The sequence below is a fragment of the Rhinatrema bivittatum genome, chromosome 1, assembly GCF_901001135.1.
Source record: "Rhinatrema bivittatum chromosome 1, aRhiBiv1.1, whole genome shotgun sequence".
Taxonomy (NCBI): domain Eukaryota; kingdom Metazoa; phylum Chordata; class Amphibia; order Gymnophiona; family Rhinatrematidae; genus Rhinatrema; species Rhinatrema bivittatum.
Genome location: NC_042615.1, coordinates 19,009,164 through 19,024,967, shown reverse-complemented (window position 1 = coordinate 19,024,967; position 15,804 = coordinate 19,009,164). Strand labels below are relative to the sequence as shown.

The 15,804-nt window shown below is 44.5% G+C and overlaps 1 protein-coding gene across 2 annotated transcripts in view; it reads right to left on the bottom strand.

Moving 5' to 3' along the window:
• PLK4 (polo like kinase 4) overlaps positions 1-15,804 on the bottom strand; it is a 122,351-nt gene that overhangs the window by 55,469 nt on the left and 51,078 nt on the right. For both annotated transcript variants that reach the window (XM_029590266.1, XM_029590349.1), the window contains exons 9-10: positions 7,968-8,070; positions 4,387-4,536 (exon numbers count right to left, since the gene is read on the bottom strand). In XM_029590266.1, coding sequence (XP_029446126.1) covers positions 4,387-4,536; positions 7,968-8,070 — 253 coding nt within the window. The remainder of the gene's footprint in view (positions 1-4,386; positions 4,537-7,967; positions 8,071-15,804) is intronic.

Sequence of the window (15,804 nt, the reverse complement as noted above, 5' to 3'; positions counted from 1 at the left end):
AAAACACTGGTGCGGGATAAAGTTATTGCTTCCACACAAATAAGTATAAGTCAATGAATATTTATTCGATAACAGAAGTTCATTTATGGCAACTCCATCAGTTGTACCAAAATACTCTTGAAGTACTTCAAGAGTATTTTGAAGTACTTCAAGAGTATTTTGGTACAACTGATGGAGTTGCCATAAATGAACTTCTGTTATCGAATAAATATTCATTGACTTATACTTATTTGTGTGGAAGCAATAACTTTATCCCGCACCAGTGTTTTTGTGGATTGTTATATGTGCAGGGTTTGTGCTTCTCTGGACTTTTGGATAATTGAAATCTCCCATTATTATTGCACTGCCAAATTGGTTAGCTTCCCTGATTTCTCTTAGCATTTCATCATCTGTCTGACCATTTTGTCCAGGTGGACGTTAGTATACTACTATCACTATACTCTTACCCAACATACATGGGATTTCTTCCCATATAGATTCTACTGAGCTTTTAGTCTCTTGTATGATCTTTATCATGTTGGACTCTATACCCTCCCAGACAAAGTGCCACACCCTCACCAAGTTGATCCTCCCTATCATTGTGATTATAATTTGTACCCTGATATAGCACTGTCCCATTGGTTATCCTCCTTCCACCAAGTCTCTGTGATGCCAATTATGTCAATCTCATAATTTGCTGCTATACACTAACTCTCCCATCTTACTTCTTAGACTTCTGGCATTGGCATACAGACATTTCAAAGTGTGTTTTTTGTTTGTATTAACAACTTGCTTTTCAGTTGTAGGGATAATTTGGAAATCATTAGCTTCGGTGATTTTTTACATATAGGCACATGGACTACATTTGCTTTTATTGGAACCTCTCTGTTGGGATGCCCTAACTCTGTTTCATTAGTATCCTTCAAGGATACATTTCTCCGAACCATGCACTGCTGATTGACTGTCTGTTTTCCCCCTTGTTCTAGTTTAAAAGCTGCTCTCTCTCCTTTTTGAAAGTTAGGGCCAACAGCTTGGTTCCGATTAAGGTTGTGAATGACCCATCCTCAGAATGGGAAGAACTGGGCTTGGTATAGTCTGAGGAGGTCAACTCTCCCTGGGCCTCCTCACAGTGCAGACATAAGTAAGAATCTAAGTCAGATTGAGTAGTCCTAATATGACAAGCAGAGAATGGCGCTTATGTTTCTTTGCTGCCAGAGCCATTAGAGACAGCAGTTGTGAATTCAGCCGGCTTGCACTTGAAAACTTGTATGCACACAGATTTCAGGCACCTAAGCGAAATTGTGCGTGCACTTGTGCTCACAGCCCGTGCTCAGAGCCGGCACGTGCCGCGCATACCAACGCTGTGTGGAAGGCAGTGTAACAATCCAAGGGAGAAGTGAAGTGTTATAATCAAGAAGATCCACACAATGAGTTCAAAAATATAATTTTATATTTTGAATGAAATACGGCAACTCCACGATTTAAAGATTATCAGTAATACAGGTTTTAAACAATCCTCCCCTTTATTACTGATAATCTTTAAATCGTGGAGTTGCCGCATTTCATTCAAAATATAAAATTATATATTTGAACTCATTGTGTGGATCTTCTTGATTATAACACTGCACTTCTCCCTTGGATTGTTGCTTATACTGTGCAGTATCTCTCCTCTTTTTTGTGGAGGGCACTGTAAGACACAAAACCACGGGCAAGATGGTGCCAACGCAGCCTACAATGCAGTGTGCCAACCAAGCCTGAAGCGGGGCTTAGCCCACTGGGGGGGGGGGGGGGGGCGCTCAGATGCCCACTTCACTTTACAGCAACAGATTGGGAATGACGTTGGTACGGTGTGCCAAGCAAGGAGACCGTGGAAGTCTTACCAGGATCCCTCCAACGTCTCTGAATGGGAATTTTTTTTTTTTTTAACGTACCTGGGTACAGTGCTTACCGGCTGAGTACAAAGGTGGTCTCCAGCTTTGGGGGGAGAGGGCTTTGGCCGTCACCACCGTGTTCAGCTTCCTGCACCCGCTGCCTTTCAGTTGCTTCAGCAGCAAAGTCCACGCCGGGAACCAGCTACCAGACCAAGGCACACCTCGGAGGGTCTCAGAAATTGCCTCAGGAATTCTCAACCGAGGGAGGGACCATTAGGTATCACCACAGGAGAGCGGGGCCCAATCTTTCTCCAACTTAAAGGTAGAATTTTTTCTTCTAAAGAACAAGGCGATCCCGATAGGGAAAGCACGTCTACATCTGCTAAGAGACGGAGAGATACTGAAGGGCTGAGGTCACTGCAGGGGTGTATCTTAAGGTGATGTCAGCATTGAAACCTGACTCAGTCTCCATCTGCTAGCAGAGGAGCATATAGCCCATAGGTCCTGAGTCCATCTGGCTAAATACAAGGAAAATTCCCTCTCACATGAACTTCCTGCAACTACCACTGCAGGTGAGAGCAGATTTCCATTGGCAAGTGGAGCCGAACCGACAGTCCTGTGACTGTGGGCTCCAATGAGACAGCAGGGAGTGCTGAAGAGAATGCATATTTGCATTTTTATATCGTTTATCTTAAATCTAAATAGTTTACATCACTAATACATATCTCATGCAATAAAAACATTAAAATACATTTATACAACAGCACAATTTTATATAAAAGCATACTGATAAAACACACGTTCAAAAACATCTTACCTCTCCCTTTTCTCATTGGCCACCTAACCTGTACCATCCAAAATACTCCCATCCCACTGCTCTAATCAAACTTCAAATGCCTCCTTAAAAAGCCAAGTTTTCAATGCTTTTTATTTTCAGAAGGTGTTTGACAAAGTCCCTTTGTCAAACGCCTTCTGAAAGGCTTCTAAGAAAACTAAAAAGTCATAGGATAGGAGGCAATGTCCTTTTGTGGATTACAAACTGGTTAAAAGACAGGAAACAGTAGGATTAAATGGTCAATTTTCTTAGTGGAAAAGGGTAAACAGTGGAGTGCCTCAGGGATCTGTTCTTGGACTGGTGCTTTTCAATATATTTATAAATGATCTGTGCAAGTGCAAGGTGTTGCATGATCTGTGCAAGTGCAAGGTGTTGCATATAGGGAAAAATAACCCTTGCTGTAGTTACACAATGTTAGGTTCCATATTAAGAGCTACCACCCAGGAAAAAGATCTAGGCATCATAGTGGATAATACTTTAAAATCGTCGGCTCAGTGTGCTGCAGCAGTCAAAAAAGCAAACAGAATGCTAGGAATTATTAGGAAGGGAATGGTTCAAATGGAAAATGTCATAATGCCTCTGTATCGCTCCATGGTGAGACCACACCTTGAATACTGTGTACAATTCTGGTCGCCGCATCTCAAAAAAGATATAGTTGCGATTGAGAAGGTACAGAGAAGGGCAACCAAATTGATAAAGGGGATGGAACAGCTCCCCTATGAGGAAAGGCTCAAGAGGTTAGGGCTGTTCAGCTTGGAGAAGAGACGGCTGAGGGGGAATATGATAGAGGTCTTTAAAATTATGAAAGAGGAGAATGGAGGAAGTCCTACAAAACCCTTCTACATGTCTGACTTTTTTTTTTTTTTTAAGCTTACCTGAGCTCAGCCCTTCCTGGCTGAGTACAGAGATGGTCTCCAGCTGCAGGGGGAGAGGGCATCTGCCATCACCACTGCGCTTGGCTTCCTGCACCATCAGCTAAGTCCGCGCCGGTAGAAAACCAGCTATCGGACCAAGCCACACATCTGAGGGACTGCAGAAATCACCTCAGGAATTTCCAACTGGGGGAGGAACCATCTGGTATCACAGGAGAGCGGGGTGGTTTTTTTTTTGGTTTTTTTTTTTAATTCTCCTTCTAAAACAATCACCATAGGGAGATGCACATCCACCATCTGCTGGAGACTGAGAATACTGACGGACTGATGTCGCTGCAGGAGTATATATACCGTGATATCAGTTGCTCCATCTCCATCTGCTGGCAAAGGTGCATAACCCATTGGTCTTGAGTCCATCTGTCTACACACTAGGAAACAGTGCATTACAGGAGGTTCTTTCAGATCATGTTTAATAAATGGTACATGAATTTCACAGATTCATCTGCCAATTAGAACTCATGCTGCTTTGTGGCTTCTGAATCTTGCTGCTTAGTCATACAGCTTGAACATTCCAAAAGAATTAAAACGGCTCCGACTGGCCTATACTGCTTTATCTGCTGCATCAAGACCTTCTGTGGGAGCAATATGGAAAAAGAAAACCAAAGGCGAGAAAAAAACTACACCAAATGTATCCAGGGAAACTGTGTAAAACCCAGATATTATTAGTGGCACAGTGTACCTGTGCCATAAGCTCTGGCATGCAGTTATTAGATTGGTATATATCCATGAAGCTAGCTATAGGAGTTAACTTTGTAAATTAAATACTTACCATCATAGAAACAAATTTCTGTATCTGCATTGGGAGAGTTCTCCATCAGCATGCATTTAGCATATCTGGAGTAGTACGTAATCTTTGGCGTCTTGGATCTTACAAGTTGAATGAACTTGGAAGCATACTGGTATTTCTTCCAATATTTATCTGAAAAAACATTGCAGAAAGAACCTTAAAATACATAACATTAATGGTGAATCTACTTTGAGTCCAGAAACCGTCCTTATAAACCAAGTTTTTTGTTTTAACTTGCCATTTTTCCAAGGAAAATAGTTTAAATTGCTGATAGCATAGAGAGAGCTGAAAATATATTGTCAGTATGTGCTATGTGCAGATGTACGTCTGTGTACCTGCACCCCAGTCACACATCTCAGAACCCTCTTCCTGCAATAGTAAAGCTTTAAGACTTCTTTTCAAAAAAATCACTCAAGGACAGATACGATATAAACAAATTCAATAATGAACATAACAGTACAAAATTATGCAATAAAGCAATCAAATTATTAAAAAATCAATACAAATAAGTTACTGTAAAGGAGCTATAGATGTAGAGAAAGCATAGGGCAAGATGCATGAAATTGTGAGATTTCCTTTTTTCACAAAGGAAAAAAATGGTCTCATCTTGTAACTTTCATTCCGCGAGTCCTACCAGATTGTGTGTAGAGTGTGCTGGCATCATCCTATAAGAACATAAGAAATTACCATACTGGGTCAGATCAAGGGTCCATCAAGTCCAGCATCCTGTTTCCAAAGGTGGCTAATCCAGACTACAAGTACCTGGCGAATACCCAAAAACTAAGTATATCCCATGCTACTGATGCTAGTAAGAGAAGTGGCTATTCTCTAAGAGAACTTGATTAATAGCAGTTAATTGACTTAAGAATATAAGAACTTATCCAAGCCTTTTTTAAACCCAGCTACACTAATTGCACTAACCACATCCTCTGGCAACAGATTCCAGAGCTTAATTGTGCGTTGAATGAAAAAGAATTTGCTCTGATTAGTTTTAAATGTGCTACTTGCTAACTTCATGGAGTGCCCCCTAATCCTTCTATTATTCAAAAGAGTAAATAATCGAGTCACATTTATCCATTCTAGACCTCTCATGATTTTGTAGACCTCTATCATATACTCCCTTGGCTGTCTCTTCTCCAAGAGCTGAACAGCCCAAATCTCTTTAGCCTTTCCTCATAGGGGAGCTGTTCCATTCCCTTTGTCATTTTGGTTGCCCTTCTCTGTACTTTCTCAATCGCAACTATATCTTTTTTGAGATGCGGCGACGAGAATTGTTCATAGTATTCCAGGTGCGGTCTTCACCATGGAGCAATACACAGAGGCATTATGACATTTTCTGTTTTATTAACCATTCCCTTCCTAATAATTCCTAGCATTCTGTTTGCTTTTTTGACTGCTGCAGCACACTGAGCTGACGATTTCAAAGTATTATCCACTATGATGCCTAGATCTTTTTCCTGGGTGGTAGCTCCTAATATGGAACTTAACATCATGTAACTACAGCAAGGGTTATTTTTCCCTATATGCAACACCTTGCACTTGTCCACATTAAATTTCATCTGGCCATTTCGATGCCCAATTTTCCAGTCTTGCAAGGTCCTCCTGTAATGTATCACAATCCGCTTGTGATTTAACTACTCTGAATAATTCTGCATCATCCAAGTTTGATAACCTCACTCTTCGTATTCCTTTTCCGATCATTTATAAATACATTGAAAAGCACCAGTCCAAGTACAGATCCCTGAGGCACTCCACTGTTTACCCTTTTCCACTGAGAAAATTGACCTTTACTCCTACTCTCTGTTCCTGTCTTTTAACCAGTTTGTAATCCACGAAAGGACATCGCCTCCTATCCCATGACTTTTTAGTTTTCTTAGAAGCCTCTCATGAGGGACTTTGTCAAATGCCTTCTGAAAATCTAAATACACTACATCTATTGGTTCATCTTTATCCACATGTTTATTAACCCCTTCAAAAAAATGAAGCAGATGTTAGGCAAGATTTCCCATGAGTAAATCCATGTTTTTCTATATGCTCTACGATTTTAATCTTTAGAATAGTTTCCACTATTTTTCCTGGCACTGAAGTCAGGCTCACTGGTCTATAGTTTCCCGGATAGACTTACCCACCTTCCAAGGCACTGTACTAAGACTACATGCCATGCAGAGCACAGGATTTGCATTCCCCCTGCACCATCAGTAACCACAGTCCAAAATGCCCAAAACCATGTGTACACATACACACAGGCTTCGTCTACTGCCCAGAGGGCAGCCCTGCTTTCCGGTTGCCACAAAAATCCCCTTGTGTTAATTTTTTTTTATTTTACTGCTCAGGTTCAAGACTTTAAAAAAGAAGCAGCAAAGATATCCTGAGGGGCAGGGGAGGAAGAGTGTGGAAACATTTATCATCAGTCCCCCTGGAACCCCCTTGGGTCCTGGAGTAAACCACTGAAGGAGGAAGCCCAAGGCTTTGGATGAATTGGCTCAGAATACTCAAGGAGAGTAGAGCAGAAGGGGAGGACAGAAAGAGAAGAAAGTACTCACAAATGTAGCTTTCTGGTCGCTCCACCAAAGGAGGGAGTCTGAAGTTGTCACCTCAGAAGCTGCCAAACATAGAAGCATCTGCTTTGATTTAGGGCCAGGCTAAACTAAGAGAGGAAGAATTCATCTATCACCTCAGGAGCTGAGCACCTGAAATTTTTCTGGCCTAACTAGGCCTTTGCTTTCAGTACAGAAAGCTTGTCCATCATCTACTGGAAATAGAGAATACTGGCAGGCTGGTGTCAGCACAGAGGAATATAAATAGTGACATCAGCAAGCCTATTGTTCAGCGTGCATAACCCACTTGTCTGTACCAGTCTGACTGACTGAAGAGAAAATGGCTTTTACAAAAAAGCAAGAAGATAATGAAGTAAGGAGCATGCATATATAAATCATTTGAATCTGCTCTCAAAATCCCAGCCAAATTACTTTTTCAGCATGTGATCCTTAGTTCCCCTGCCCTCTTATAGTTTTGTATTCATGCCTCTGGGTACAATATTAACATCAGCAATATACAGAAGCACAATCACAGCTAAGCCATAATGTATGTATTTATTTATTTATGGTGTTTATCTACCGACATTCATAGGAACATCATGCCGGTTTACATATAACGGTGTTAACAGGAAAAAAGATACATAAAAGTGGATCGATGCTAACAATGTAATTAAGTAGATTAAGGAATTAATGCACCTGATCCTCCTCAAGAGGCTCAGACCAGTATTAGAGTGCTTTTGTTTCTTAACCACTCAAATTTACAATCCAGGCTCATACTTCAGTATTGTGTTGGGAGCTATGTAGCCAGTGCTGGAACACACTCCAAACTCAAAAAGCAGAAAACAATGGAAATGAAGGCTTTGAGGAATCTTTTCTGCTGCATATTACAAATATAGTTTGTGCAAATGGCACCGCAGAAATAAATCAAATTCCTACCCTTCAGGGGTAAAACAAGCATTACTGCCAGGAAACAGAACAGGCTAAAGGCTTTGTATCTGTATTGCATTTGAAGAAAAGTCAAATTACCTGGTAACGTGTCAAAGCTGTAAACACGAACGTCTTCCGCTGGGGATGGTGGTTGATCAGCTAAGGGGAAATCTCTTCCTTCATCTGGATGATAAACAGTTATCTAGACAAACCAGTATGCAGTTATATAAACCATATTTCTTAATTTTTTATAAACAAAATAGGCAAACATATATCCTATACCCACATGGGGGTGTGGAGCACTAAGAAGGGGTTACTCCTATTCTGCAAGTTTGATCTGCAGGGATGCAAAATTCCCAGGTGTCACATTATCCAGGCACCTAAAAACTGGTACCTGGTGGCAGCCGAGACCCAACAGAAGCAGCTGCCTCTGTGCCCAGAGCTACTCCCTGCCCACACAGAACCTGGTGAATAGGAGGGAGGGGACAAAAAGAGCGGAAGAGAGGAGGCAATTAGAAGCCAAAAATAAAAGTTCATGCAAAGCAAAACTAAACACAAAAAATACTGCACTACACAGAAAAGGGCACACAAAAAGGCAAAAACTGTCTCAAAGAAAAAAATCATTTTGCCCTGGTTGCTAAAATGTTTGGCTGGTGACAGTTTTCTCCAAATATTTTTGCACCTGTTCTCTATACTGACAAGATAAGAAAATGAATGCAGTAGAACCTCAGCATTACGGGCTGTGCAGGGCTTAATCTGTAGACAAAACGGATGTGGAACTGTGGAGCAGGGTTGGGGCGGAGAAGGCAGTGTGGGAGAGTGCTGGGTGTGAACTCTCTTTCCCCTAAATACAAAAGCTCTCAAACACAAATATGTGAAATAGACTTTCTTCACACTCTTCCTCCTCCTAATCCCAGTGAACCTTCATCCGCAACCCACACCAGAACTCACCCCTCAGCCACTCTTCGCCCACCAGTGCTCAGCAGGGGATTGTGGAGGAAGAGGGCAGAGAGAATGGGACCCTCTCTCATTACTCCCCTCCTCTCTGCCCTGGTGATCCTGGTTTTCCATCCCATGCTCCTCCTCCCCATGATTCCTCCAGTGGGCCTCATCTCCACCTAGAGCCCCCAAGTCACATTGCCCAATGCCTAGTGGCTATCAGGCCCCCTCTCCCCCTGATGGCCACTAATGCCTCTTTTTCATAAAATTATCCTCTTCAGTAACTCTACTCCTTGCCTTTCTTGGCCATAAAGGCAAAGGCCTCCTCTCTGAACTGGAATCCGCTACTTTCTGCCTTGAAGATGGGGTGCAGACTAGCATGCACCACCCATTCTCCTCAGCCAGACCTGGAATTCAAAGTACAACCTGGTCTTTGCCTCAAGGGAGAAGCACCTTGTTCTCTCCTCATTTACTCTCTCCCTCTCCCTACCACATACCCTTTACCTCTGCCCCTCCAATCACCTCCCTAATAGACTTCCCCCATTCTTATCTCACAGTCCCGCTGATCCCCCTCACTCACACCCCACAACTTTGTACTCTTCCCCTCTACACAATCCACATCCCTTCACTGATTTATCCTCCCCTCCCTACAATCTCCTCACTCACTCTTGCCCTTCACTACATTTTCTCAGTCATTATTGCCCATCCCCCTTTGTTCTGCTTCTCCAAACCATTCATTTACTTTCCTGCCTCAGTACCATCTCCTCGCTCACTCTTGCCCCTTCCCCTAGAGTGGACACCAGCAGCAGAGGCAGTGGAGCCCAGGAAGCCAGCACAGTAAGTAGCCTCCTGATCAAGACGACCACACACCAAGATGCAATAAAGCATCGGAAATGACAGGCATTCACCTCTTGTCTCTCTGACCTTGGCCATAATCTCAGTTATGCCAGGAAACTGCACAAAGATCAAGGGCATGTGGCTACCCCATGTCAGGGTAAGTAGCATCCACATACTCTGCTTCCTCTGGGACCTGGGCTGCCAGAAATGACACATGCCACCACTGGCTTTGCTGTTTCTGCAGGGGAGTTGGAACTGATTTTCACTGCTAGTTCTGATTCATTTCTTCAGGGGAACCAGAATTGGATTTAGACTGTCAGGTCTACTCCACTTCCTTGGGTACCTGAAAAAAGGCAGACCACCACCAATCTGGGTTGTTCCACCAGAAATTAAGCCCTGGGTAACACATACAAAAAGAAGTTCAATTTGCACAAGTTTAAAATTTAGTTTATTTGTCGAGGCCAGGGTTGAAGCCTTGACAATTGACACTAATGTTCATAAGTTTGAAATGTGTTTTCTTTCATTCAGTGCCTTTTTATAGCTGTTCTGTGTTCTGCAGTTTCTGCTTCAGTAACAGAACAGGAGGAGAAGGGCTGAATTAGAGTGCCTATTCTCTGCTCTAGCTCATCCCCTTCCCCTCCTCTTCTCTCCAGGCTGCCTGATGGGGAGAGGTTGGAGCAGTACACTACTGCTGCTCTCTCTCAAGTCTAAAAAGAAGTGCCAGAACTGCATTCCAGGCCATTCCCCCACAAATTAAGCCCTGGTGCTGCGTGTTCAGAACATTGCATGTTCATGCATGTCATTTATAAATATAAAATGGTAGAGGACTTTGTATAGCTGGCTTAGTGCCTCTTGGGATCCTGGATAAAAAGTCTGATTTTAAGTGTCTCAATAACTAATTAGTGCAAGCAATGGACAGCCACTCATGCTAATTGGTCAGGTAAGACGAGTGGGGCAGGTAGGGTTGCTAACTCATCATCCGCTAGGAGCAACACATGCACTCCATGGACCCTCTCTATACTCTATCAGCAAATACACCCTCTCCCTTTCTATCAACTCAATCACAGTCACTTGCCCATCTCATGGCCTTCTCGTTTTCTCTGCCCTTTGCAGCCTAGTTCAGCCGAGCCAGCTGGAATGTGCAGCCATAACACTGCACATTTCAAAGAGGTGATTGTACATTTTCAAATGAAAGAGGTTCTCAGCTTGGTGTAGAACCAGTCAACTAGATATTCCCTCTTTATTGAGTATCTCTTATTCTTCTTGTGCTCAGGCCTTAGTATCATGTTAACAGCGTATCATCAGGTGGAAGGGGCTCACAACTCTTTTCACCTTTGGTATCAAAGTTCATGAAATGTCTGTAGCATTCCAGACAATCCTCCATATTTCGCTTGATGCCATGGGATCTCAATATAACCCTCCCATTAATAAGAAGGCAGACAGGGTTTACCCTTGTCCAGAAGGCTGCCAGGCGATGGTGGTAAAGTCTGCCCTCAAGAGGGTCAAATGCGCTCAGACTCATTCCTCTGTGCCGCCCCCGCCAGGGAAGGATCATAGAGCGATGGACACTCTTGGGAGAAAGGTATTTCAAGGAACCATGCTCACTGCCGCCATTGCTGCCAATCTCTTCTCATAAGCCAATACTTGCGGGACATCTGGAAGCAGGTGCAGGAGGCAGCTGAGCAGCTGCTTCAACAGCAGCAGGACACCCTTATGTCGCAGGTACACAAGGGCCTGGAGTGTAGAAAACATGAGGTCCTTGCGATCTACAATATTTTTGAGAGGGCATCAAGAGTCTCTGCAATGGGACTCTGTGCTCGCAGAATGGCATTGCCGAGGGCCTCTGACTTCCAACCAGAGGTACAGGAATAACTCGCTGTCGTGCCGTGTACTGGAGAGAATCTCTTCGGAGATAAGGTGAGGGATGCTGTGGCCCAACTTCGGGACCACCATGAAACCCTCCAACAACTCTCCGCCAGTACTTTGGATCCATCCTCCTCTTCTAGGAGACCGGCGAGACCAGGGCCAAGGAAGTACTATCCCTCCACCTCCTTGCTCCCATCAACATCAGGGCTCCAGTGGCTGTCCTAGGCAGCAGAGAGCCCCAAGTCTCAGCTGGCTCCTCAGACAACTCCAGGGATGGGATTTTGACTTGGTCATAGGGAGCATAGACCAGTTGTCTGTTCCTGGGATGATGGACCCTCCCGTCAGGGGCAAGCTGAGATTCTTTGCACACCAGTAGTCCAGTATAATCTCAGACCAGCAGGTTCTGTCCATCGTCCATCAAGGGTAGCAAATGAATCCATTGGGTGTCTTACCAAATTGCCCTACATGCCCATCTTGGGGCCACTACGCATCAGGAAGTACTAGCGGAACTCTCCTCCCTCTTAAAGGCCAGAGCAGTCGAGCCCATACCACCAGAGCAAAGAGGACGGGGATTCTATTTCCTGATTCCAAAGAGAACAGGAGGACTCCGTCCCAGACCTAAGGGCCTTGAACTAGTTTCTAAGAAAAGAAAAGTTCAAGATGGTTTCCCTGGGCACCTTGATCCCCCCCCCTTTTATTTATATCAAAGTTTTTCTATACCGCCTATACGGGCAAAAAAAAGCAGATCTAAGCGGTTTAGAGTTTAAAAATGCAAACATAATCAGCATATATAAACTAAAACGAAAAGAATACATAAAACCTCAAACTATATCAAATGGGCGGGGGGGGGGGGGGGGGGGGGGGGGGGGGAAGTCACGTGAGGCGATGTGCTAGGGAAGACGTGCTCTCCCTTAGCTCCGGGTGCCATTGCCCTGTATGTACCGGCAACGACCCTTTCCGGAGGTCTTCGTGAGTGTGATTAAGAACATAAGAAATTGCCATGCTGGGACAGACCAAGGGTCCATCAAGCCCAGCATCCTGTTTCCAACAGAGGCCAAAAACCAGGCCACAAGAACCTGGCAATTACCCAAACACTAAGAAGCACCCATGCTACTGATGCAATTAATAGCAGTGGCTATTCCCTAAGTATAATTGATTAATAACCATTAATGGACTTAACGCGACTCAGGACGGCACATGTCGATTGTTCATTTTATGAACAAATCTCCACAGCCGATGGCCTCTAGGGGAGGTAAAAAGGACAAGAAGGAGAAGGGGAAGGCCACAGATCCCAAAATGGCGGCAGGCCTAGGAGAAGCGGGGCCTCTGCTGCAAACTCCGCTCACGGCGGAAGTTTTAAGGATGACCCTAGACAGCGCTGGATTCAAAATTGGCTGGCATAGTCCAGCAGCTCACGGAGGTAAACACGACATTAGCGGACTGGGGCTCGAGAATTAAGCAGATGGAAGGGAAGATATCGGGGCTGGAAGACGGCCAAATGGCGACGGACATAAAAGTTACCGCTCAGGCAGGAGCCCTTCAGGAACATAAAGACAAGTTAGACTAGCTGGAGAACCGGCTTCGCAGGGATAATTTGTGGTTCTTGGGGCTACCGGAGCTCGTAGACGAACAGGGCCTAGTGGCCTTCCTGGAAGAGTGGCTCCCAGAGGCAGTGGGCCTGGAGGATCTCAAGGGCATAATCCAAGTTAAAAGGGCACACAGATTGGGGGCCCGCAGACCTTCCGACCCGAGACCGCGCATCGCGATTGTGAAAATTCTGAATTCGGCGGTTAAACAGCATGTATGGCTTGCAAACCGGAAAAAGCCCTGAGATCACATACTAGGGCCATCGGATCCATATTACACAGGACTACTCGTCCCATGTATCTCAACAACGGAGAAAATTCTCTCCGATCTGCTCAGCCCTTTTTGAAAAGAAGACCAAGTTCGCTTTACAGTTTCCCGCGACATTAAAAATATGGCAGGACGGAATAGTACATAGCTTTACCTCCCCGGAAGTTGCCCAGAAGTTTTTGCAAGCCCCAGCGGAGGGACCGGCATAAGCTGAGACAGGCAAGGTAAATTTCATGGACTGTCGGCGCTTGTAAAGGTGCGGTCGCGCCATGCCGAGTTCTTTCTTCAGGATCCAATCTTGCGGCTATTCCCATGGACCTACAGTGAGATCATGCTTTGGCCGGGCTGTAGTTCGTGATTGGTGGAACGGCTGGCCTAACCGGTCTGGGTTACAGCTAGGATTTCAGACTGCTTGAGAGACTGTTTTTATTTAACTGTCTGTATATGTTGTCCCTGCAGCCAGGCCTTTTCCACTGGGTCTGCCTCACCTGTCCTGGGTTAACTACTTCCTGGAAGATCCTAATGTAACTGGGAAGGTGCTGGAGACTGGCCCCTAGCTACGCAAGGATTGAATGTGTGCCTTGCCTTATCTGCTTCAAAGGTTATGGCACCCGAACGCTTCTATAACGTACCCTCTTGTTCTGATTCCTCCCTTGTGGGGGTATCAGGTCATACAATATGTATCCACTAAGGTTGGGAGTAAAGGGGGGGAGGGAGGTGGTGCAATGTTTATGAAGACTTATTGGGGTGGGCAGTGTGCGTGTGTGGGGATGAGTGCAAGTGTGTGTGGGTAGATGGTTGGTAACATGTCATGAGGGGGCTATCACGTGTGGTGGATATTAAAACCGTCCTGGGGGGAGGCAGCTGGGACCTCCTTTCCTGGGCACCCTACAAGTACCTATCATGTTTATACTGCCCTTTTTACTATCAATATGGTTAAACTGGTATCTTGGAATGTGCACGGCTTAGGCTCGCCCATCAAATGTAAAAAGGTTTTGGCGCACTTAAAACGGTTGCATAGTGATATAGTGTGTATCCAGGAAACACACCTCAATGCCACTGAAAGTGCCAAACTGAGGCGAGACTGGGTGGGAACATGCTATTATGCAGAGGCTAAGGATCGAAAGGCCGGAGTAGCGATTCTAATCAACAAATCTACAGACTTTGTGTTAGAAAAATCGATAACAGATCCAGATGGCAGATATGTGATACTACTTGGTCGTTGGCTAGGTCACATCATGCTTTGTAACGTCTATGCTCCGACCACTCAACCACAGAAATACCTACAAGAGCTTAGGGGTGGTATTACTAACATGTAGGGTAGGGATGCTCCTACTGGCAGGGGATCTTAATTGTGTTGCGGATGGGAAGTTGGACCAAGCTTCACTGGGAGGGGGTCAACCTAGGCAGACGGGAGGGGGGGGGGGAAGGGGTAGACAAGTTTGGAAAAAAGATTGACTTAATTGACATCTGGCGGACGCTACATCCAATGGAGAGGGAATACACCTTTTACTCTAATCCCCACAGTTCTTTTTCAAGAATTGATTATATCTTACTGGCTAGTGACGCATTTTCCAAGGTCCTTAGAGCAGATATAGAATCTCCGGTTATATCCGATCACTCCCCAGTTTCTTTGTCTATTGGGCTGGGGCCCAATGGGCAAGGTACCAAATTGTGGAGATTCCCCCATGATCTCAAGGTAGATAAGGAATTTCAGCATTTCTTGGGAGGAGGAATAGCCTAGTGGTTAGAGCAGTGGACTATGAACCAGGAGACCAGGGTTCGAGGCCTGCTGTCGCTCCTTGTGACCTTGGGCAAGTCACTTTACCCTCCATTGCCTCAGGTACAAAAAAACTTAGATTGTAAGCCCTCTGGGGATAGGGAAATACCTACAGTACCTGAATGTAAACCGGTGTGATATCTCAATTGAGATCGAATGTCGGTATATAAAAATAATAAATAAAAATAAAATAAATACCCAAAAAACAATACCCAACATGTAGAAAATCCTCAACTATATTGGGAGGCTGGGAAAGCTGCGCTGCGGGGAGAGATTATAGGTTATACCATCGCACGGTAAAAATGTATACACAAAGAAATTCTACAATTAGACACCTTTAATGCTAAATTCGCCATTGGAAGAGAACAAAAAAAATCTTATTTTAGTCTCCTCAATCGGCTCAATATAGTGCTCCACGTACGGGCAGGAAAGGCACTGCAGGTGGCCCAACATAACTACTTTAAATTTGGTAACAAAGTAGGGAGGCCTTTAGCTAATTTGGTCAGAACAGTGGGGAAGTGTTTCACACGTTTTACGACACTCTTTACTGGGCAGACCAGGAGCCACATCCCCATATTGAGGGGGAGTTTTTCTTAGATATCAGCTTACCACAAATCACTACCCCTCAGAAAGAATTCCTAAACCGGTCTATCCAATCAT